Raw genomic sequence first — 25,264 nt, 5'->3', positions numbered from 1 at the left:
TTAAGAGTTAGGCTCAGGGTAGCTTTGGATAGAGGAGGTTTCAGAGCAGTAGTACATCTTGTGTATATAAATGCACAGTCAAAGGATCAATCAAAATGCTTGAATTTCTTTTGTTTTAGGGCAATGTCCCTGGAAATGAAGGGAATAAGACTTCTTAAGAAAGGACTCCTTAAAACACAGGCCTGGGATAAATGAGGTAAAATACTCTTCTAAGGTAGTAGCAATATTGGTTTATTCAGTACCTATTGGTGACATGTGGAAGGTATCAGTGATATGTTCATTCTTTTAAATAGGTAAAAGTGTTCAAGAAGACAAATATATTTCATCATAGTTTGTCCAAATTCCTGAATATGAGTCCAAACACTGTGTAAAATTCCACCAGAATTATACTTTGTTTCTGTAAGGTTATATGGCATGGAATATGTCTAAAAGTATGAGAACATTTCTTTGCCTTAAGGAATCCTTCCTAGATGAGCAGCAGCACCATCTAAAGTACAATGTGGAGAGCTGACTTCAGTGACTTGGCAAAACTTTAAAAGGATAATTGCAATGCAGTTTGAGAATAATGTAATTATTATTTTTCCTTAAAAAAAGCTTCTACTTTTCTCACAATAGAATGGTTCCTCTTGTCTTCTCTCAACTCCCAGTAAATGAATTAGAACTCTATCTCAGATTAAAAGAGATTGAACAGAAGGAAAGATAAGTAATGACTAAAATGGATGAATCCACTGAAGTGAAATGTGACTTAGTAAGAGAGAATCAACATTGAGAAAGACACTAAGGGAATAACTCCAAATCCTAGATTTTAAAATTCAAATTCCAGCTACTTTAAAAAAATCTTTAAATGTTAAGGTTGCTTTCAAGAATCTAAACCAACCAAGGGTTGATCTTGTTTTATGTGATAATGCAGTTGTTCCTTTAGACTTTCAAAAAGTCTGGTAGGGCATTTCAGATTAACTAACTAAAACTATTTAAATTTCACTTGTAGGAACCACACACATTTCAGCATAATTTATATGCTTCTGATATTACATTTCCCAAACAGTGCATGAGGTATCTTCAAGCACTGTGGTACACTCACCAGGGGCCGCAAAATATCTTAAATATTTAAGGGAAGCATAGCCATACTTGACATCTGTCAGGTATCCATGAACTACCAGCTGGAAGTGGTTCTCAGCTTGATGATTACATTTGGCTCTGTTCTTTTACATGATGTCATATCTTAGCAAAACTAAGCAGCATGAAAATCAGTATGTAGCAGAAAATGCGGGTGGCTATGTCCTGTTTGATTCCAAGGCTTGGGAGGCTCCCATTATAACATATTTACTAAGAATGACACAAATTTTATATATACACACATATGTATGATTCATCTGTATTATTGTTTTAACTGGCTACTAGGTTTTTAGAACATAAATAGTTATGTTATTTGGCCCTAATTACTTAATAAACAGAACTGTCAGGCGGTCTGTTTGTTTTGCCCTTGTGTACCAGCGTAAAGATTACTAAGACCTAGGTGCCACAATATAAGAAAGTTTGGAAGCTTTTGTTCTAACATTTGCATGCATGTGTAAACAGGGATCACATCACAAATAAATGATGCTTTATGCAATTGATTTTCTACATGTAGAATAGCTAATGCTGGGAAATATGGCTCTAGGAGATTGTATTTAAATATATGATTCAGAGGTGAAACTAACTAACCCTCAGGAAGCTCCTTTCTCCAGGGAATCTTCACAACCCAGGGATCAAACCCAGGTCTCCAGCACTGCGGGTAGATTATTTACCATTTGAGCCACCCAGGGAAGTCCAAATACCGATAAACTTCAGAAGGAAGGAGTGACGTATAAAATATTAAAAGCCAACCTTGTTTTACTCCTTTTTTCCCCTAGTCTCTACTTAGATTTTGTTTTTCTCTGAGGATTCCTCAGGCCAAATACACTTTTCTTCATCTCTAATATGTTTTTCAATACTAACCCTGTAGAACTAGCTACAAGTAGTCAGGCAAACATATATGTATATGCTCTTTCCTTTGAAGGTTCTTCAGTTGCATAAAATGTAAGCTTTTCTATCACTTTTATTTTCATAAATTATACATTGCTTTGTAGGACATTAGAGAGTCAGCTACTAGATGTTATCCATGTATTTCAGCCTTACATTTTATTGATCAAAATTTATAGATTGCATTGTTCTGTAACTTGTCTCTCATAACTTGTCCTGACTCTGCATCATGACCCTTTAGGTAATTTCTTGGTACAGGGACAGCTGAATTTGCCAATTTAAACTTATACTAACCCAAAGAGTCATAATTACTAATAGGCTATTGTTACATTACCATGCTCGTTGATCTGACGTAGACGTTGTTTTTCAGATGGCAGTTTCCGTCATTTGGCACCACTATGCCTGCCAATTTGCTGTCGAGAGCAAGATGAGATGTCTGATCTGTCATCACCAGCAGCAATCTTTTAGCTTCTTTTCGCCATCCAATATGACTCTTAAGATAAACATGTAATTAGATCTTGTACAATAACATAGATTTTACTGTGGTCTGTATCTGAAGTAAACATTAAATATAAGTTAACAAACATTAAGTCAGGCTAGAATTATGTGCATAAATTCAATGCTGTTTCACAAATAGCATTAACTTTTATTTGTATATCCTCTTCCACAGCCATTAAACCACACGAGTTCCTGGCAAGAGACTTCTGGTGTTCCCACAGAGGAAGAAAAGGCCAGGTTTACAAAGTTTAGACTGCCGAATGTGATGTGAGTAGGCCAACAAGCTATTTCTGGTTCTTCCTTGCAGAGTAGTGAGTGAAAAGAGCAGCCCTTTTGGAAATGATTTTCCAAGAACATAAATTTTTCTTTCCCTTATATCTTTTCCTATTTATAAACTTCTCCTAATTTAGTCCCTCTGTCCTGAACACATACCAAAATGAGTATCATTGGTGACAAATAAGTGATAGGAGAAGAATGTATTCTTTTCTGTAATGTTTCACTTCATAAATCAAAGAGAAATCAAAAATTCTTGGGGAATTTTATATCTGAGCAAACACTCAATAATATGAAACTTCTTACCTCACAGACAGCTGCCTGAAGCATAGCATCAAAACCCCCTTCAGGTGTATCTATATTTCCAGAGATCTTCTGTCTGTGAACTGCTTTTTCAAACTCAGTGATGTTCTCTGTCAAAGACAGCACATGGATATACCCATGGGGAGGCATACAGTCTAAGTTGTAGTCACTGTATGGGTAAAGAAGAAATGCAAATTGTTTTGCTATGTGTCCTTCAAAGATCCAAAATATTACTCATGTAAAAGTGTGTGGTTGATGTGAGAAGGGAATGCATTTTTTTTTGCCAATAAAACTTTATGAGAGAAAAATCTATATTTTACAAAATCAGAGAAAAGCTCAATATTGCTGAATATTTCTTTGCAGGTAGGAATATAATAGCTTGGCTTCAAAACATAAAGAAGATTAAGCATGTTCCTTTAATATAGGACACCTAAGGGCTTTTATTATGCTAATATACACTATTAGTTTTTAAGAGGAGATGAGAATTTTCAGTGATTTCCTATCACATTTGTTCATGGAACAACTGAAAAACACTTTTGGGGAAATATTTTTCGGAATTTAGTTAAAATAGTGTACTTTCGTTAGATATTTTAAAATATTTTGCTAATTTTAAAGTGATTCTTGTGGAATCACTGATGAATGGTCAAAATTCATTAAAATTGTTTTGAGAATTCCATGATGTCCTCAAAGGTAAGGATTGTTTCTCAAGTGCATCTGTGCTTGGGGGAAGGTGTATGAAGCTCCATGTAGAGATGCATCAGTCTTTTCCCACTACAACAGACAGCAGTGCTGTTTTGGTAAATTAGACTATACACTGTAAAGTGATCTGGGCAATGTATGGAAGTCAGAAAGAAGATAATAAAATTAAATGTTTTGTTAAGAGAGAACTGGACACATTTATATTTGCTCTCCAAAAATTCAACAGGCTAAATGTTGTGTGAGAAATTCGTATTTTAAAGGTCGGTTTTCCTTTCACAGTAGGGCACACACTATTTATAATCAGCCTTCCAAAATGATAAGAAAAAGAACTCTTTCTAGCAAACATAATCCTCATCTTTTGACCTACCTACCCTCCATGTGCTTGCTTAGTTTTCTTTGAAATAACGTTATAAGCAAAGTAATTATAAACACAGTCACAATACAGTAATGGAAATGTAGGTGCAATACTGGCAGAATAAGTGCTTTAAAATTGATAAGCCTTGCTTCAGCAAATTTGGAACAATAAAAAAGAGAAATTCAGAACATTCAAAGGGGTGTTTATATATAGGGTAGCCTGATTATTGAATGTTTGTAATAAAAACTAAGTGAAAAAATATAAAAAATAAAAGCCCCTTTTAATCTTAGAAGTTTCAGATAGGAATGTCCTTCCTCTATAAATATTTTTATTTCTCATTTAATTAAAACAAAAATAGATAATTTAGTAAGTCCTTGATATAAGACCAAAATGAGATTTTACAAGGTTTTAAACTTGTTTAGCATTAGGAAGTCCATGTCTAGTATTAGATACCTGCATTGATTATGAATTCTTTCTGGATGGATACTAATGTATGGTGAAACTGTTTTATCAACGTATGAGCCAAATCCAAGGCGAAAGTCACGGGAGAAAAATGCCATTTTTCTAGATAAATCATTTCCAACTGAATTTAATTTTTCAATATTATTGTGCATTGATGCTGAGACATCAACCAGATAATAAAGATCCACAGGATATTTCTTCAGAGGATGAATTTTCAGCATAAAATTAGCTTCAGCTCCTAGTTCAAAGAAAGACAAACATAGTGTAGTATTCATTTTTAACATCTCAGGTTAAGCTATCAATAAATCAGTCACATTTTAGATATAGAACAGTGATCACTAATTTGTGCATAATGAAGGAAATTGGGAATATTCTGGAATAATTTTAAGGCAGTTAGAAGAACATACCAATGTTTTAGTCTCCAAGTTCTACAAAGCATTTCTCATAATTCTATGGGGCAAAGATAACAGCAAACAGACCAACTCAATATAAATGTAATAGGGAATATATTTATCACCATATGAACCTACATTTCTAGTGTCTAGTAAAGCACAGCCCAGACATCAAACAGCATTCTGTTATGAGTGACTAGAAGACTGTGTTTGTTTGCAGGTGACTTTCAGGTTTGAAGACATCCAGAAAGGCATTCTAAGAAAATTTACCCCTTATTGGGTGCAGGTGTAAATTAATTCTTCTGGGTTAAGGCATATTTATATATGAGATGCAGAAACTATGGTACTAAGAAGTACATTAAGCTATTCAGAATACTTACTACCTCATCATGAGTTGTTTGATAAGATTCTTCCCAACCATTAGTTGTAAGAAAAAATGAGACAGTGGTCTAAAGAATGATATGCAGCAGCCACACTGAGAACCTAAGCTATGTAGGGGACTGTCTTTGTACAATGCATAATTAGTGCTTAAGAAACGTATATGCTGAAGAGGGATCACAGAGGCAAAGGAACTGGATGAGAAGAGAAACTCACCGTAAGGAGAATTGTTGGAGCCTCCAAAGGACAACTGTCTTTGCAATACAGTTTTATTTAGCTCTCTGTCCATTATCATGTGATACAAAGATCTGGTACCTTTCAGAATGAGTACTTCTGTATTTAACTTTTTAAAGTACGTGGTAAAAAGTTATCAATTTAAATACAGACAATTTGTGAATTTTACTTTTTTAAACAATAAAGCAAATTCTTTGTAAGTCATTAATTATTTGTATATGGGGAGTATTTTGAATGGAAAAAAAATGAATAAATACCAACTTGAGTACATAATTAGTAGCCTGATCTACTTATGAAAAGGAATCCTATAATTTATCAAATCATTTTCAGTCTTAATATGCTTAAACATATAGCATATTTTAAGCATAATAATAGCATAATATAGCATAAGAATAGCAACATTATAAACTTATTTAATAGTTCAGATGTTTTTCAGCCAGATTATGGAATGTATTCAAAATAGTAAGCTTTTTGGTTTTATTAATATTAATTATGGGAGAAAGTGGCTATTTACTTATTCCTAAATTTGCCTTTACATGCAGGAAAATTCTTTATTATAACATCTCTGTTTCATCTGCCTGAGTTTGGGAGGAGAAATTGGGTTTGCATAGCCCAGCCCAGTCAACTTTCTCACTCCCTTTTTTTAGGAGCTGGGCTGCCTACAGAGAGCATATATTCAGTTCTGCTTTCTAAGTATATGGTGAAAAAGCCTATCCATGGAAGTGACCTGAAGTTTGGGTAGAGAAGTTTAATTCAGGAGAATGATAGAATCAGGTAGACAGAGCTGAATTGATGAAAAATAGAAATGGAGTATGTTGGAAAGTGTAGTTCATATGGAGGAGCTCGTGTTTTAATATGTGGGTCAGCATTTAATTTTTTTTTTTAATTTGTGTAGTTGTTTTTTAACTGTTGACTTAAGCAAATGGCTCGAGGCATTAGGCACTGGCCACATGGTATTTTCACCTTGATGGATCATTGTAGTTTATGTTGGCTCTGCCTAAAGATGAATGGTTGCCTATTTTGACAGAGTCACTGAAAAATACATCAGGTATTCAGTGTATTGTGTGAGTTGTTATACTGTTGGTTGGTTATCTCAGCCACAGGCAGTCTGTACAGAATCAACAAAAGCACAGTCCTTGGAGGCCTGAGCTATTGGGAGAGCTCCAGCCATTCAGGGGCCTTGGCTTCCCTGGTAGCTCAGACGGTAAAAGCACCTGTTTGCAATTCAGGAGACCCAGGTTTGATCCCTGGGTCGGGATCCTCTAGAGAAGGAAATGGCAACCCACTCCAGTACTCTTAGAGCCTGGAAAATTCCTTGGACGGAAGAACCTCATAGACTACAGTCGGACACGACTGAGAGACTTCACTTTCACTTTTCAGCACATATCAACTGCTCACAGCTGAGCAAGCAAATCCTAGGCTCACTAGCCTCAGCAAAGAAGACGGCTTTTAGGAACCCTTGCCAAGTGACCGGGGTTAGAGGGTGCAGTCTGCTGTGGCTTGATTTTGGATTACATAGATGCTGACATTAGCGCATGTACCTGGGTCAGTTGAAGACCGCAGCATGGACTGACACCTCAGTAAGACAAATTTTCACCATAGGAGAAAGGAAAATCTTTCTGTACACAGGCCTTTTACTCATTGCTGGAGAGAACAATAATCACTACTTTAAAACTGCAAGGCACTTGAGTTTCCTAAAAGGTTTTAGCTTTAAGCAGTGAGCTTAAGGTAGGCAGCCCTAAATAGGCTGACCCCAGACCACTCTGCTTGTTAAGGAAGAAGCTGAAGGGGCCACGTTTAGATTACCACATTTTGCTGATGAGCAAATGACACTCCATGACACTCTCTTGTTATGCTCTCAAGTTGGCTTTGGATTGGATAATTGGATATGAAACAGAAACCTTCTCTTCATATAGGCAGTAGATATAAATACCTTTTCATGGGAATATGGATACTATGTCCCTTGATAAAATCCTCATTCAGTTCATAGTGGGGTTCCACCAACACTGGGCTCAAAGGGAAAATGACATTAAAAAGGTTTTGAATATACTGAATGAGAAAGAATCAAATCTAAAAATAAAACAATATCTGTGGGTATCACCATTGTAATATAAAGTCCAGCAGAAAAGTCTTAAATGTTACTCTGAGAGAGGAGTTACGTGGGGGTGGAGTATTTTAGTGAGTAAGAGCTACTAACTGAAGTGATCTATCGAAAATATTTACCACAATATTTGGTATCTAGTAAATTCCCAGATGGCATTAGTGGTAAAGAACCCGCTTGCCAATGCAGGAGACATAAGAGATGCCAGTTTGATTCATCGGTCTGGAAGATCTGCTGTAGGAGGGCATGGCAACCCACTCCAGTATTTTTGCCTGAGAATCCCATGGACAGAGGAGCCTCGAGGGTTACAGTCCACAGGGTCGCAAAAAGTCAGACGTGACTGAAGTGACTTACCAGGCACACACAAATATATAGACATTAGTAATTATTACCATTATTGTTACTACTAGATTCTAAGCAACATCAGGATAAGAACTGTTTATTCATCTCTGAAGCCTCTGATTTGGTACATGCATAGCCACTCATAAATGTTCTTTAAACTATAATTGAAGAATATTTTCATACAGCATTTGAAAAGGCCCACATGTATACCATAGTAAGAAGCTGATATTTATAATTTCTTTCACATAGTTCAGGAGATCTTAAATATTAATAGTTTCTCTCTGTAAGAGGAAAAGAGTATCATCTGGCCCCCAAATATTTATGTTACCACTTATGTCAGCTACAGGAAAGCTTCATCTTCATATTTTGAGATTTTAAAGGTTCTAATCCTATTCCTTTGATTAACATCAAAGGCAAAAAAATAGTTTGTGACATAGAATAAGAAAGGGGACTTGGAGGAAAGTTGAGACCTACTTACAGCTAATGCCAATGTTGGTTTGAATAGACCAAAGAACTAAAGTTGTTAGAATGAGTTTTAAATCACTCAACTAATGGTGTGAGCATCTCTGAAGAACTAGTTGCAACAAACATGTCTGGACACTAAGAAAAGATAACTTAAAAATATTCATAAATGAAACTAATAAGTCATAGGAAAATATGGAGACATGTAGAAGGAAAAAAGAGCTGCCAGTTTCTATTCATTGTCTTTGGGCAGGGGAAGGAGAAGGGCCAAGAATGAGACCAGTTTGAAACAGCACCGTACAGACTCTGGCACATTTCTGGATTTCTGTAGGGCTAAAATAAGGGATATGGGCCAGGCGTTGACAAAAAATGCATGACTCTGTATGTTTTTTGTTTTTAAGTTTTGAATTCAAGAATACCTGAAGAATCTTACATTTTAAATTAAGCTACGCTAAATCAGTTTTTTCTTTACATTATTAAAATGAATCAACTTTGAAACATTTTCTTCAGTTAGTGAAGTATAAATTATATGAATCCCTGTCATATATTACTTCTGAAGCAGAAATCGAGAATTCTCTTCTCTTTCCTACCCTCCTAAAGATTTCATCTCATTTCACTGTTCTTAGGGAATATCAACTAGGATCAGTGGCCTATTTCTGTTATTATTTCTCTATAAGATTGATAGGTAAAAATAAGAAAAAGAGGTATAGTTTAAGAAGTAGAAAGTAAAAGAAAGTGTACTTTAAAAATCTCATTTAAAATATTTGATTTTGTGTATTTTGTACATATTCTTAATATTCTTTTAAAAGCTTAGTCAGTATATGATATAATAGAAATATTCATAAAAGCTTTTAAAATTCTTAATAGGTGCTACATAGAAGGTCATGAGTTTTTATCAGACAAAAATAAAGTGATTATCTATAAATAAATCTAACAAATAAATATAAGATTAGGGAATAAACATATTTTACACATAGTATGCATTATAACAGACCTTCAACTCTTATCTCTGTGTTAGAGTATAAAGGAGTTTTACATCATAAGGAATGAGGTCTATATATATATATATATGGAATTGGTAAAATTCCAGATACAGCTTTATATATTATGCCCCAAAGCTAGCATGTCTTTGATGTCACAGTACACTTTTAGATGAATTTATTATACCTATTTTAATAATTATTTGCTATATATGCAGATTATAAAAATATAGTTTTTCATAGCTATAGGAAGGATAACTTATACACACTAGACAATTTTAGTATTTTCATACACAAATTCATTAGTATTGACTGAAATCAAGCCCCATAATGATTTCACCAATCTCTGGGGACAAAACCTCCACATTCTCTCTCAAGTCTGGCCATTTTCCTCCTGCATTGTTACCACCACTGCCATTGCTTATCTACAGCACTGAAACAATTTCTCAAGTTTTGAACTATTATTTTATAGTTTCAGGAGGATTCAGCCACCATTATGTCTACAAAAGAGAACAAACTAAATTCATGTAAGTGTATAAATTTAAATGTAACATATAAGTAGAAAAAATTCACCTTGTAATTTTCAAATCTTAAGTATTTAAAAAAGAGCAAGACATTTTTAAAGGCTATTAGTCATATTTTTAGAGGCAAATAATATATGATAAGCCTCATCTGTAAGCTGTTGAAAATTAACATTCAGTGAGAAAAATAAGCAAATTTGTATGGATGGGGCAAATCACACACAAAATAGAGAGGTAAAGATAGTTAATAAACTTAAGAAAAAGGTTCAAGCTTTCTAGTGCTAGGAAAAAAAACAAAAGAAAATAGCTAATGGGCGAGTTACACTTAAACTGAAGAGATTAAAAAGAATGAGGAATAGGCGAAGTTGATTCTGGAAAGCCTAACTGGATATGATTTTTTTTGTGTGAATAATCTAATAATATATGTAACCTAGTAAATCTATGACTAGAAATGTATTCTAAATAAATAGGTTGTTATAAATACATGGAGAGATCGACAGATACAGATACGTACATGTATGAGTATCATTGAATATTTGTTCCAACAAAGTGCATTCAGGTTTCATTGGAATTGTCTTACATTTATTGATTCACTTAGATTTTGTTATATTACTGGAATATATATATATATATATATATAACTGTAATTGTTATAATATTGTTTTCCTTTTCAGGAACATAGAATTCTTCTGCATTTATTCATACTGGCTTTTAGGTAGCACAATGGACTCTACATACTTTTTTAGAAAGTTTCTTGCCAGACAGTTTATGTTTTAGGTTGCTGCTTTGAAATGATCTCTTTTAGATTACATTTAATATTTAAAAATTTTCCTTTCACAGCCTTTTAACTTTAGTGTTAGTTTTGTTTGATTTGCTTGGATTTCTGTGTAGACATAAAAAATTAATTTTGCTTTATCTTTTCAATATGTTTATAACTTATATTTGGTTTTCTTGTCGATTGCTTTTATATAAAACTTTCAGAAGGATTTTAATATGTATTAACAAAGTATTCTTCAATTTTATTTGTGCAGGAATGGACACTAAATTTTATTGTATGATTTCTGGCATCTTGAGATAACAATAAATATTTTTCTTCTTTTGGCAAACTAAGATGACAAAAAATACATTGATTTTAAGATAATCAACTACTGCAGGTTAAATCTACTTGTATGGTGACATTCTTCTTATTGTTCTTATTATCACATGAAATTTAATTTGATTCTTTAAAATGTTATTAGGGATTTGATCCTAAAGTTATGATAACTTGTAAAAATTGAGTAGCTTCTATGCCTTCTCAAAACACCATGGGAGAATTTATGTAGCTTAGGGATAAATGTGTTCCTTGAATGTTTAGGTGAACATTAAAGTGTATTTCCCATGAAAATATTTAGACCTAGTGTTTTTGGGGAGAGTTTCTTTTAGAATTTTCTTAACTTCTTATATCTTTATTAGATTTCTTAGGGTTCTACTTCTTCTTGAGTCAATTTTAGTCATCTATATTCTCCTAGGAAATTATTTTTATCATAATTTATATATTTTACCATTTTAAATGTATTTTACCATTTTTAATATTTTGAAGTTTTTTCCCCCAATATTTTTTTCTCTGGTCATAGTCTGTGTAATCAGGTCATTTGCTTTGGGTCTTCTTTTTCTAATTAGCTTTGCCAACAATTTAGCTATTAGATTTATACATTCATTTCCTTTTTAATTTATATTTTTTATTTCATTTCATTTTGTTTTTTCTTAACTAATTAATTTATTTGTTTTTGTTGTTCCTATATATTTATCTGTATGCTTCATTTTTTTTCAATGATAAGAGCGTTTAAAGTTCTGAGTTTTCCTGAGAGCAACTTTGAACACATCCCATTATGTTCTGATGTGTGCCGTTGTTATTATCATTATTATTAAATTGTCTGTGAGTAGAATATTGATTTATTCTTGGAGATAGAATTTATTTAGGAGAAGCTTTCCTTAGTTTCTCTATTATTTAATATTTGTTAATCATCTTATATTGGTTTCAAATTTTATTGCAAGGTGTTCAGAGATGTTGGCCTATAAAAACAGTTTCACTTGGAGTTTAGTTTTTTTGTATAAAATAAAATTAATTTCTAAAACTATTTCATGGACTTTGAAAATATTATTTTATATATCAAGGACTATGGACTGAATTTTGTTCCCCCCCACCAAAATTTATATATTAAAGCCCTAACTTACAATATGGTCATGGAGATGGAGCCTTTGGGAGGTGATTAGGTTTAGATGATGTTCTGAGGGTCGGGTCCTCATGATGGAATCAGTGCATTTATATGTAGATGCAGCAGAGTGCTCCTTTTCTATCTGTCACTCTCTCCCCCTTCAGAAACTGAATCTGGCAGTGCCTTGATGGCAGACTTTCTAGGTCCTAGAACTGTGAGAAAATAAATTTCTTTTGTTCAAGCTACTTACTATATGGTATTTCGTTATGGTAGCAATAGAAGGTGACAAGTGTCATAATACCAACCTAGTTACTTTCATTTTTGTGTATCCCTTTGCAGCTGGCATTCATATGTCCATACTAGTCTGTATAATTGTTTGATATGGTGACGTGCACAGTTTTAATTGGAAGCTGGGAGTATGCCTAAGGCCAAGAAAGAAATGGACTTTGTTATTCTGGTAATCAAAGAGTCTGAGAAAAATAGCTTGGAATTAGGAGGGCATTTGTCGATAATGGTTATTCAAAAATTTAGTAATAGGACAAGACCACCCAAAATGAAATAATGAAGGCTTCAAGGCAACTGCATACCACTTAAAACTAAATGTATCTAATTTAGTGATGAATATTTTTGTACTTGAAGTTATCTTGCCATATGCAGTTTGTTCGTTGAGATTCTCTGGCACTAAAGAAAATGAATAATTTCCCAGTGGCTTACTACACCCACCAAACTGTGGAATACAAATGTATGGAAGGACAAGTAATAGAGAAGTATAGGAGGAAAAGTGTGTGTTACTCTCAGGGACTAAAGCAGCTCAAGTCAATTATGATAATTATGAATTATAGTTTTGTTTTTAAAAGCTTATCACAAAGGCTAATCTCTTACTAATTAATCAACTAACAAATTCAGCAAACACTTATGGAATGCTTACTACATGCCAGCACTCTGATAGGCACTGGAAAAACAGATTGGAATAAAACATGTTCTTCTTCCTATACAGAGCTGGCAGTGTCCTTGGAACACAATTATAGTATAATGTGATCAAGACTAGAAACACATAATTATAATAAAGTGTGGTCAGGTTTGCAGAGAATGTCCGAGGCCACACAGCTAGCTAGCTATAGGCACAAGAAAGACTAGAATTCTGATTTCTTGATTCTGAGCCTACTGTTATTTCTACAGCAACAATACTGCCTGTCATAAAATGTTAAATATGAACAAATAAGGCTAGATTGGGGCTTCACAGGTGACTCAGTGGTAAAAAATCTGCTTCCCAATGCATGAGACACAGGAGATATGAGTTTGATCCCTTGGTCAGGAAGATCCTTTGGTGAAGGAAATGGCAACCCACTCCAGTATTCTTGCCTGGGAAAATCCCATGGACAGAGGAGCCTGGTGGGCTACAGTCCATGGTGTTGCAAAGAGTCAGACAGGACTGAGCACACATACGGCAACAAAGGCTAGATATAATTCTAACTTGAGAATAAACATTGATATATTTGAAAATAACCGTACCTTGATGCAGCTGGATCAGCACTTCTCCTGGTGTCACCTGGGTATTAATTTCATTTTCACTTGGTATTACACGCACAGAAGGGTATTCTATTAAATCAATTGAGCAGCCTTTGTGTATTAAATTGGAAACAGTGTCACAACGTTCATTCTTTGATTCACCTGAAATGAAATCCTGTTTAAAAGAAGGAAAATCACTGATGTTTTAGTGCATATCATCCCAGTTATAACCAAAGAAAACCACATAATAAGTACTACCAAGAAACCATCTTCTGATATTGTACAAATTATACGATTATTAAGAATAGCTGCACGTTTCCAATAAGAATACTGGCAAATTTGTCTTAAAGAAGTTAATTTCTAAATCTTATTTTGAAAGAAAAAATGAATATTAAAAAGGAGATTTAAACCAAGTACTTTAAATATCATTAACTGATCACTGTAAAATTATACCAATTTAATTCTAAACATTTTACTTTGGAAATACTGCTCCAAAAGAAAATTTAGGCAAAATAGACCATTCAGTGTGGTTCTGCATGTAAGCTTTAATTCTCAAAGAACCCAAATGATATGTTTACTATATTCTATTATGTTCAGAATGTGGGAACAAGTCCTCAGAAAATACGTGCCTAATTAGGTACCAAATTCATAAAAGAATGAACTGGAAATCTATATTTCCTGGACTGAAAATTCCTTCACTTCTTATACACATAATAGCATGTAAGTAATTCAGTAAACCAAGGAAGATGATACAGTGAGTCTGGGAGATATGAAATTACAGCTCAGATTCTCCTGATTTTGCAACTGAATCTTGAACTTTCATTACAATTCAGCATTGGTTAGTTCATGCTAATTCCATAGCTATCCAATAAACTAGGAATTAGTTGAGCAAGCTTAAAATTTATCTTGACTGAGAAAAATTTAATATTTTTATTTTTCATGTAACCAGTTTTTCTCCCTAAGAACAGGAAATGTATTGAAAAGTATAGAAATATAGTTTATTATATAAATGTTGGCCTGAATTATTTGGGGTATTTGCTTACATATTAGCTGAATATTTGCTTAGTGATCTTCCTGGGAGTGGTTATTTTGATCTGGCATTCAGTCATTCCTTCTCCAGTTCAACTGATTCAAAAAATTGTACTTCCAATCAATTATTCATTCAATCAAAAGAGTATTGAATACTAACTCAGGGACAGTAGTTTTATTAGGTACTGAGGATGCAGAACAGAAAAGGATGGATAGAGTCCCTGTTTAAGTCAGCAGACCATCAGAGAATTCAGCCATTAAGTGAGTTAATGTAATCATCATAGGCATTAAATTTAGAGGAAGCAAAGAATGTCATAGAGTTATGGAGAAAGGAGATTATCAAGTTTAATATTGCTTGAATGTGAGTTCACTAATTGTGAATACAGAGATCCCTAGCACTGATGAAGAATTAGATGGAATGGAGGTAGGCAGTATAAAAACATTCATATAAGGATTTTAATTTAAGTCTTCTCTCAATTTAGAACAAGGGTTGGAAAACTGGAGACAGTAAGACAAACACAACCATAGCTTGTTGATGTATGGCTTGAGTGTTAAAAAATACTTTTTACATTTTTAAAATGCTGTAAAACAATCATAAAGAAGAAGGATGCACAACAGAGACAGTATGTGGCACAAAAATGTTTAGTATGTTACCCTTCACAGTACTGATCCTGAATTAGAGTGTGGTGCACAGTTATAAATATAATTAAAAGAGAAGAAAGAATATGTTCTTTTTAATCAAAATCTCCAGGTCTCATTGGTGAATGACTTCATGGGAATAAAAACAATTGCCTTGCTGATGGCCACACACCTAGATTTTAGTCTGAAATTTAAAATGTTTAAAGCCTTAATTTCTCATTTCCAAATTTATGCTATCTGTTGATAAAACTTAGGGGTACAAAATGTAAGATTTAGTTCTTAAACAACTTGGAGCTACTCAAAGAAAGGTGGCATATACTGCTAGATTTATGGGGCTAGATGAGGCGATCTCATCTGTCCTTAGAGCCTGGGGAATACTGAGGGCATATAGGGCTTGGTACATGTATGCTCATTAATGCCTCCCATGACAGGCCACAGACCAAAGGCCACATGTGTTTTACAAAAGTAAAAACTGCAGGACTTCAAATTAGGAAAGTAAATATGGTACAAATGACTCTGATTTTTCGTTTTGGCCAGAATTTTGTGATTTATATATAGAGAATGAAAGAGAAGGGAGGGTGGTTAATTCACTGCAACTATACATCAAGCTGTATCACTTGACCTTTAAATGTCAAATCATTTTGCTGAAACAGGCAAAAAAGTCTCAATTGTTTTGCAGTGTGTGAATCAGCATGGCTGTTTTTACTTTAGTATAAAAACTAAGTTAGAAGTACGTTGCCAGTTTGACAGTTAGATTTGAAAAGAGAAGAAGCAATCGTGGCATCAAAACAAAGAATGGGATGCTGCCCCTACGCACTGTGGCCCACTCTCCACCTTGTATAAAAGAAAAGAATTTGAAACCACACCCTTTTAACTTTTGGTGATTTGAGTCATTTTAAGGTGATTTGAGCCTTGAAAACTTTTAATTCTTATATTTTACTTTTTTTTTTTTACAAGAAATACTCAAGCAAAATCATCCTCCCAACTGTCTGCATCTAAAACCTACTTGAGAATGAAACACCCAGGTTGAAGTTATTACCCTAGTTGACTTTTCATCAGTTGTTACTTTCATCCATTTAATGTAATAATCTGGAGATATAAATAGGAAAAGGTTTTTCTTGTACTCATTTCTGAGTCTTTTCTATGCTCCAGTTATGGAAATCTGCATAGAAATGACAAGATTCTATCATTTTCCTTTTTAACAGTGAAAGCTCTTTGTATTGGGTTGGCCAAAGAGTTTGTTTGAGTGTTTCAGTAAGCTGACATGAAAAATCTGAGTGAACTTTTTGGCCAGCTCAATATTATAGTTCAGTTTAATTATGTTCCAAGACTGACCTGGAAACTTCTGGCTATGTAGTCACAACCTGTGTCTGACACATCAGGCAGAAGAGGAAGAGAAGCCTTTAAAACTTTCAAATATGTTTGTCTCTTTTTCCCGACATTGATATGTCAAGTCTTTCACATATGTTAAAAGGAATATGAAACATTGAACTAGATAATACTAATACAGTCTTATCTGTTCTAAGTATTTTCCAGATACTTTTATGTAACATGGAGAGAAAGAGAAGTCAAAATATATAAAATCACAGATTAACTTGCTACACAAGAATGCAGACAAATTGATTATACCCTGTATAAATTTTCTAGTGAATTTTTACTTTTGTCCAGCTTTGGGAGTTATAAAAACCAGGCTTAAGTTATTTTTGCTTATCTTTTCTGATCATGAACAGAGAAAATATTGCATCTTCCTTTCTTGTCCCTCTACGCTTGCTGGCTGAGAAATAAAACCATCAGTTGTGCATATGTACCTAAATGGTGGGTGAGCTTTCAAAAATAACAGCATTTTTCCTGTCAGTGATATCAGGTCAGCATGTGGGGAGTGGACAGCTCCTTCTGTTAATGATATGGCCAGTGACTTTTAAAAATTTTATTTATTTATTTATTGAAGGATAATTGCTTTACAGACTTTTGTTGTTTTCTGTCAAACCTCAACATGAATCAGCCATAGGTAAACATATATCCCCTCCCTTCTGAACTTCGCTCCTATCTCCCTCCTCATCCCACCACTCTAGGTTGATACAGAGCCCCTATTTGAGTTTCCCAAGCCATTCAGCAAATTCCCGTTGGCTATCTATTTTATATATGGTAATGTAAGTTTCCATGTTATTATTTCCATACATCTCCCCCTCTCCTCCCCTATCCCCATGTCCATAAGTCTGTTCTCTATGTCTGTTTCTCCACTGCTGCCCTGTAAATAAATTCTTTAGTACCATTTTTCTAGATTCCATATATATCCTTTAGCATACGATATTTACCTTTCTCTTTCTGACTTACTTCACTCTGCATAATAGGTTCTAGGTTCATCCACCTCATCAGCACTGACTCAAATGCATTCCTTCTTATGGCTGAGTAATATTCCATTGTGTATATGGACCACAACTTCTTTATCCATTCATCTAGGTTGCTTCCATGTTCTAGCTATTGTAAGTAGTGCTGCAGTGAACAATGAGATACATGTGTCTTTTTCAATTTTGGTTTCCTCAGGGTATATGCTTAGGAATGGGATTGCTGGGTCATATGGTGGTTTATTCCTAGTTTTTTTAAGGAATCTCCATACTGTCTTCCATACTGGCTGTACCAATTTACATTCCCACCAACAGTGCAAGAGCATTCCCTTTTCTCCACACTCTCTCCAGCATTTATTGTTTGTAGACTTTCTGATGATGACCATTCTGACTGGTGTGAGGTGATAGATCATTGTAGTTTTGATTTGGATTTCTCTATTAATGAGTGATGTTGAGCATCTTTTCATGTGTTTGTTAGTCATCTGTATGTCTTCTTTGGAGAAATGTCTTTTTGGGTCTTTTTCCCACTTTTTGATTGGGTTGTTTGTTTTTCTGGCATTGAGTTATATGAGTTGCTTGTATATTTTGGAAATTAATCCTTTGTCAGTTGTTTCATTGCTATTATTTTCTCGCATTCTGAGGGTTATCTTTTCACCTTGTTTGTAGTTTCCTTTGCTATGCAAAAGCTTTTAAATTTAAATAGGTCCCACTTGTTTACTTTGGTTTTTATATCCGTTAATATAGGAGGTGGGTCATAGAGGATCTTGCTTTGATTTATGTCATCGAGTGTTCTGCCTATTTTTCCTCTAACAGTTTTATAGTTTCTGGTCTTATATTTAGGTCTTTAATCCATTCTGAGTTTATCTTTGTATATGGTGTTAGGAAGTGTTCTAATTTCATTCTTTTACATGCAGCTGTCCAATTTTCCCAGCACCGTTTATTGAAGAGGCTGTCTTTGCCCCATTGTACAGTCTTGCCTCCTTTGTCAAAAATAAGGTACCCAAAAGTGCATGGGTTTATTTCTGGGCTTTCTATCTGTTCCATTGGTCTATATTTCTGTTTTATGCTAGTACCATACTGTCTTGATGACTTTAGCTTTGTAGCATAATCTGAAGTCAGGAAGGTTGATTCCTCTAGCTCTATTCTTCTTTCTCAAGACTGCTTTGGCTATTCAGGTTCTTTTGTGTTTCCATCTGAATTGTGAAGCTTTTTGTTCTGGTTCTGTGAAAAATGCCATTGATAATTTGATAGAGATAGCAAGAATCTGTAGACTGCATTTGGTAATATAGTCATTTTTACAATATTGATTCTTCCTAGCCAGGAACATGGAATATCTCTCCATCTGTTTATGTCATCTTTGATTTCTTTCATTAGTGTCTTATAATTTTCTGTGTACAGTTCTCTTGTCTCCTTAGTAGATTTTTTCCTAGATATGTAATTCTTTTTGTTGCAGTGGTGAATGGGATTGACTCTTTGATTTCTTGTTCTGACTTTTAATTGTTAGTATATAGAAATGCAAATGATTTCTGTGTATTGATTTTATATCCAGCAGCTGTGCTAAATTCATGGATTAGCTCCAGTAATTTTCTGATACTACATTTAGGGTTTTCTATCTACAGTATCATGTCATCTGCAAACTTCTCCTTTTTTATTTCCAATTTTGTTGATTTGATTCTCCTCTCTTTTTATCTTGATGAATCTGGCTCAAGGTTTGTCAATTTTATCTTCTCAATGAACCAGCTTTTAGTTTTATTAATCTTTACCATTGTTTCCTTCATTTTGTTTTCCTTTATTTCTGCTCGGATCTTTGTGATTTCTTCCTCCTCCAAATTTTGGGGTATTTTTGTTCTTCTTTTTCCAATTGTTTTAGGTGTAAATTTAGGCTGTCTATTCCATGTTTTTCTTGTTTCTTGAAGTAGGATTGTATTGCTATAAACTTCCCTCTTAGAACTGCTTTTGCTGCATCCCATAGGTTTTGAGTTGTGTTTTCATTGTCATTTGTTTCTAGAAATTTTATTTCCCTTTTGATTTTTTCAGTAACCTGTTGGTTATTTAGAAATTTGTTGTTTAATCACTATGTGTTTGTGTTTCTTACAGATTTTTCTTATAATTGATATCTAGTCTCACTCAGTGTTGTGGTCAGAGAAGATGCTTGATATGATTTCAGTTTTCTTAAATTTACTGAAGTTTAATTTGTGACCCAAGATGTGGTCTATCCTGGAGAATGTTCCATGTGTACTTGAGAAGTGTATTCTTTTGCATTTAGATGGAATGTCCTGAAGATATCAGTAAGATCCATCTCATCTAATGTATCATTTAAGACTTGGATTCCCTTATTAGTTTTCTGTTTTGATGATATGTCCATTGGTGTGAGTGAGGTGTTAAAGTCTACTATTATTATTATTATGTTACTATCATTTTCTTCTTTTATGTCTGTTAGTGTCTGTCTTATGTCCTGAGGTGCTCCTTTTTTTGGTACATAAGTCTTTACAATTGTTATGTCTTCCTCTTGGATTGATCCCTTGATCATTACATGGTGTCTTTCCTTATCTCTTGTAATCTTCTTTATTTTAAGGTCGATTTTGTCTGACAGGATTGCTACCCCTGATTTCTTTTGCTTCCCATTTGCATGGAATATATTTTTCCATTCTCTCACTTTCAGTCTATATGTATCTTGAGGTCTGAAGTGAGTTTCTTGTAGATGGCATATATATGGGTCTTATTTTTATATCCATACAGCCAGTCTATGTCTTTTGGTTGGAGCATTTAATCCATTTACATTTAAAGTAATTATTATATATATATATATGTTCCTATTGCCATTTTCTTAATTGTTTGAGATTGGTTTTGTAGATCTTTTTTCTTCTCTTGTATTTCTTGACTATGTAGTCCCTTTAACATTTGTAGTAAAGCTGGCTTGGTGGTACTGAATTCTCTTAACTTTTGCTTGTCTGAAAAGCTTTTTATTTCTGCATCAATTTTGAATGAGATCCTTGCCAGGTACAGTAATCTCAGTTGTAGATTTTTCCCCTTCAGTACTTTAAATATATCCTGCCATTTCCTTCTGGCCTGCAGAGGTTCTTCTGAAAGATCAGCTGTTAAGCATATAGTGTTTCCCTTGTATGTTACTTGTTGCTGTTCCCTTGCTGCTTTTCATATTCTTTCTTTGTGTTTAGTCTTTGTTAGTTTGATTAATATTGTGTTTTGGCGTGTTTCTCCTGGGTTTATCCTGTATGGGACTCTTTGTGCCTCTTAGACTTGATTATTTCCTTCTCCATGTTGGGGAAACTTTCAACTATAATCTCTTCAAAAATTTTCTCATACCCTTTCATTTTCTCCTCTTCTTCTGGACCCCTATAATGCAAATGCTGATGCATTTGATTTTGTCCCAGAGGTCTCTGAAACTGTCCTCAGTTCTTTTAATTCTTTTTACTTTATTCTGCTCTTCAGAAGTTATTTCCACCTTTTTATCTTCCAGCTCACTAATTCGTGCTTCTGCTTCAGACAGTCTGCTATTGATTCCTTCTAGAGTATTTTTAATTTCAGTAATTGTGTTGTTTGTTTCTGTGTGTTTATTCTTTAATTCTTCTAGGTCTTTGTTAATTGATTCTTGCATTTTCTCCATTTTGTTTTCAAGGTTTTTGATCATCTTTACTCTCATTATTCTGAATTCTTTTTCAGGTAATTTGCCTATTTCCTCTTTATTTATTTGGATTTCTGTATTTCTAGTTTGTTCCTTCATTTGTGTAGTATTTCTCTGCCTTTTCTTCCTTTTTTTTTTTTTAACTAATTGTGTTTGAGGTCTCCTTTTCTCAAGCTTCAAGGTTGAATTCTTTCTTCCTTTTGGTTTCTGTCCTCTTAAAGTTGGTCCAGTGGTTTGTGTCAGCTTCATATAGGCTGAGATTTGTGCTGAGTTTTGTTTGTTTTTCCTCTGATGAGCAAGGCTGAGTGAGGTGGTACTCCTATCTGCTGATGATTGGGTTTGTATTTTTGTTTTGTTTGTTGTTTAGATGAGGTGTCTTGCACAGGGTGCTACTGGTGGTTGGGTGACGCCTAGTCTTATATTTAAATGATTTCCTTTGTGTGAGTTCTCACTATTTGATACTCCTAGAGTTAGTTCTCTGGTAGTCTAGGGTCTTGGAGTCAGTGCTCCCACTCCAAAGGCTCAGGGCTTGATTTCTGATCAGGAACTAAGATTCCACAAGTGGTTTGTTATGGCATTAAGTGAGATTAAAACAAATACTCAAAACCAAATAACCAAAGTTGAATCCCACATAAACTGCAGTTACAAAATCAGGCAAATAAAAATTAAAATAATGGAATATATACATATACACCCAAAGTGAAGTAAAAACAGTTGAACAAAATAAAGTACAGTAGATTGACTCAGTAAACATAGGAAATAAAAAATTATATTTACCAGTTAAGAACAAAACTAACTAAAGCACAAACTGGAAAACAAAACTAAAGCAAGGTGCCAAGTGGGAAATAAAGCAATGAAAACAAAACTAACAAATATGTTGAGAGGAAGGAAAGAAAGAAAAGAAAGAAAGAATAGATATGCAAAGCTAAATAGAGGTAGATGATTTATATACATCAAAGATTAACTGCAAGGGGAAAAGTACAGTAGGAAAGGCAAAGAAAGGAATAAATGAAGAAAAAATATAATAGGTTTAAAGAAATTAAAATTATAAAAAAGAGAAAAGAAAAAAAAAAAGAAGAAGAAAGAGGAAAAAAAAAGGAAAACTGCACAGAACTGCAAAAGCCCAATGTAGAGTCTGAGGTTTATGACAACAATAAAAACTGTGACTGAATATAAACATGTGACTGAATATACACACTTGTGACTGAATGTACACACATAAGCAACATCAAAACAGTCCAACAAAAATAAAGTACGATAGACTGACCCAGAAAACAAAGGAAGCCAAATATCTTGTCTTCCAGTGTGACTGAGTCTTAACATAGGTTGCTTCCTCTAATGTGTTCTTAATTCAGGCTATTTTCTTAAGTCTGAATGAATTGCTTGGGTCTCACTGTAGCTCTTATAGTAACTTAAGCAAAGCCTGTGTGCCAAATGCTTCCCACATACAGTTTCATTTAAACTCCACCACTTGTCATAGTTTCAGTTATTATTTCCATTTCAGAATTAGGGAAAACTGAGGTTCACAGTGCATAGATTAACATGGCCAAGTATACATAGTTGGAAACTGATGGAACTGGGATTTGAATCCCAGCTGATCTCATTTCAGAGCCTGGTTTTTCAATACAAATATTAGGCTACCTTGTACCACACAGAAGAATATTTTGGGACATGAATAGCCAAGTCATTTCTGGATGTTTTCTGAGATCCCCTTCTGAGGATTGGACCAATAGCAAACACCGCTGGAAGCCACTCCACCTTTTCTTCTTGGCTTACCTCCTTCCATATGACCACCTATTCCTCCTCTGAATATACAAAATCCCTCCCTTGTGGCAGGACTGACATTGCTGCTCCCGTAACTGTGACTCTTCCAATTTTTCCTGCCAGTAGAGGTGTGAAATGGAGAAGGGTGCTCTCTGGAAGCTGACTGATTCTGTATGGCTGGCATGTTGCACTTAGCTGACAACTGGGTTTCTGAATCATGTTTTGAAAACTCCTCTAAACTATAATCACTAAAGTTCTAAGGAACTGAAGTTACGTTGGCACAGTCTTCACAACTACAATAATCTTTCTTTGTGTATTCTCAGCATGTGCCTTGTGTTCAGTCGTGTCAGATTCTTTGTGACCCCATAGACTGTAACATGCCAAGCTTCTCTGTCCATGGAATTCTCCAGGCAAAAATACTGGAGTGGGGTTGCCATTTCCTTCTCCAGGGTGATCTTCCTTAGTGCTGCAGTAAAACTCTAAAATGGAATGTTGGGTGAGGGTTAGGAAATATCAACATATCAATGAATATCAAGCATACCTGACAAGGAAAACCTGGAAGGAAACTCCAAACTCTAAGCTGTAGAGATGAGGAAAAGGAGGCTCAGACAAAAGAGTGAATTCTGCCTGGTCATTTGGATCATAGGAGGAATGAAATTGATCCTGGAAACTCTGGAATTGTCCTATTACATTGCGTGGCTCCATGAGTTCTGGCAAAGCACTGCCTAGTTTTGAGTGGCATCTGTTTTTCTGACTGATAAAGCCAATAGGACATCTAGGAATCTTTCAGGCTGTCAGTAGGGGGACTGCTTACTTATAGATATGGTTACTATTCATGAGCCCTTCCCCTGCCTTTTCCCTGACTTGCTGCATAGAAGAAAGTATTGACCATCATCCTTTGCTACTTTTCATATTTCTCTTTCCTCCTGGGGGATGCATAAGGGTAAGCAGTAACAGGAAAGATTGTAAAGATAATGATAGGTACAGTTTTTTCAACTAAATCAACAAATTGCAAAAGCTAGAGATTTCTCTTCATGCCAAGCAAAAGGCTATTAAAAGTCCATTAGTTTCAATTTCTAGGAACTACATAAATAATTGTAAGTTACCCAGGAAATCTCATTAAAAACCCCAAATTAGCAGATGGCTTCTTCATTGAAACTTAATATATAAGATAGTTTTGATTGAAAATTACCAACAAAAGAAATAACTGAAAACAACTTTAGAGCCCAACAAGGAAGGAAAACACTATAATTGTTTTCCTAAAAAGTTTGTTATTGGGATATGTTTCTCTTTATTTGACTACAAAAATACTAATTTTGAATAATAAACATTTTCTGATTATTTTGTATGCCACAGAATTTAAATGTACACAATATTGCATGAATAGGGTCACATGTGAAAGAAAAGCATCAAATTTTCCATAAGTAGCCAATGAATTGATGTTCAGTGTTATGAAAGGGAGCAAATCACTTATCTCCAGGTATTTCAAATAAAAACAAATGAGATGGAATAATGAATTAGCTTGCTTTTCTTTAATAAGCAAGCACAAAACAATGATCCAACTTGGACATATAACCTAATGCCCCAAGCTGCAGGAAGAATTTCACACAAAGCCTCTGACCCATCAAAAGTTACTATCTGTGTTTGCCAATTCTCTCTATAGAACAGATGGAAAACATAAAATGGTTTGCACTTCATTTTAAAATTACCATAATTTTCCTAATAAAAAAGGTTATACTTATAGTCAGCCAAACATTCTGTTTCCAAGCATAAAACCAAAGAACATTTTCCTGATGCTCAACAATATATTTCTTTTTTCTTGATGCATCTTCAAGGCACAGAATATTAGGTCAATGAAATCATGCTAGCAAGGTCACTTTCAGGAAAAGACAAAGGATCAAAAAGGGAAAGAAAGGAAAAAGGCACACCTCTTGAGCACACCATCCACAATCCGGACCCAGCGCAAGGCACTTGGTGCAGGACACTGCATTCGAAGATGCACATCTATTGTCTTCTGTAATAGAGGATAAAATGAGGCATTATGGTTTACTCTCACATTGGGAATTATGTGCAATTCTAGACCAAAGTGTATTTTGAAAACTGAAATAAGCTTACCCATAGTTATAAATATGTGACAAC

General features: G+C 34.4%; 1 protein-coding gene across 2 annotated transcripts in view; it reads right to left on the bottom strand.

The window, feature by feature from the left end:
- Positions 1-25,264, bottom strand: part of ITGB8 (integrin subunit beta 8) — a 95,483-nt gene that overhangs the window by 36,547 nt on the left and 33,672 nt on the right. For both annotated transcript variants that reach the window (XM_040260632.1, XM_040260633.1), the window contains exons 2-6: positions 25,054-25,139; positions 13,709-13,880; positions 4,583-4,829; positions 3,079-3,244; positions 2,336-2,494 (exon numbers count right to left, since the gene is read on the bottom strand). In XM_040260632.1, coding sequence (XP_040116566.1) covers positions 2,336-2,494; positions 3,079-3,244; positions 4,583-4,829; positions 13,709-13,880; positions 25,054-25,139 — 830 coding nt within the window. The remainder of the gene's footprint in view (positions 1-2,335; positions 2,495-3,078; positions 3,245-4,582; positions 4,830-13,708; positions 13,881-25,053; positions 25,140-25,264) is intronic.

This window comes from Oryx dammah, unplaced genomic scaffold (assembly GCF_014754425.2).
Source record: "Oryx dammah isolate SB20612 unplaced genomic scaffold, SCBI_Odam_1.1 HiC_scaffold_18, whole genome shotgun sequence".
Lineage (NCBI taxonomy): Eukaryota > Metazoa > Chordata > Mammalia > Artiodactyla > Bovidae > Oryx > Oryx dammah.
This window is presented reverse-complemented; position numbering and strand designations above follow the sequence as displayed.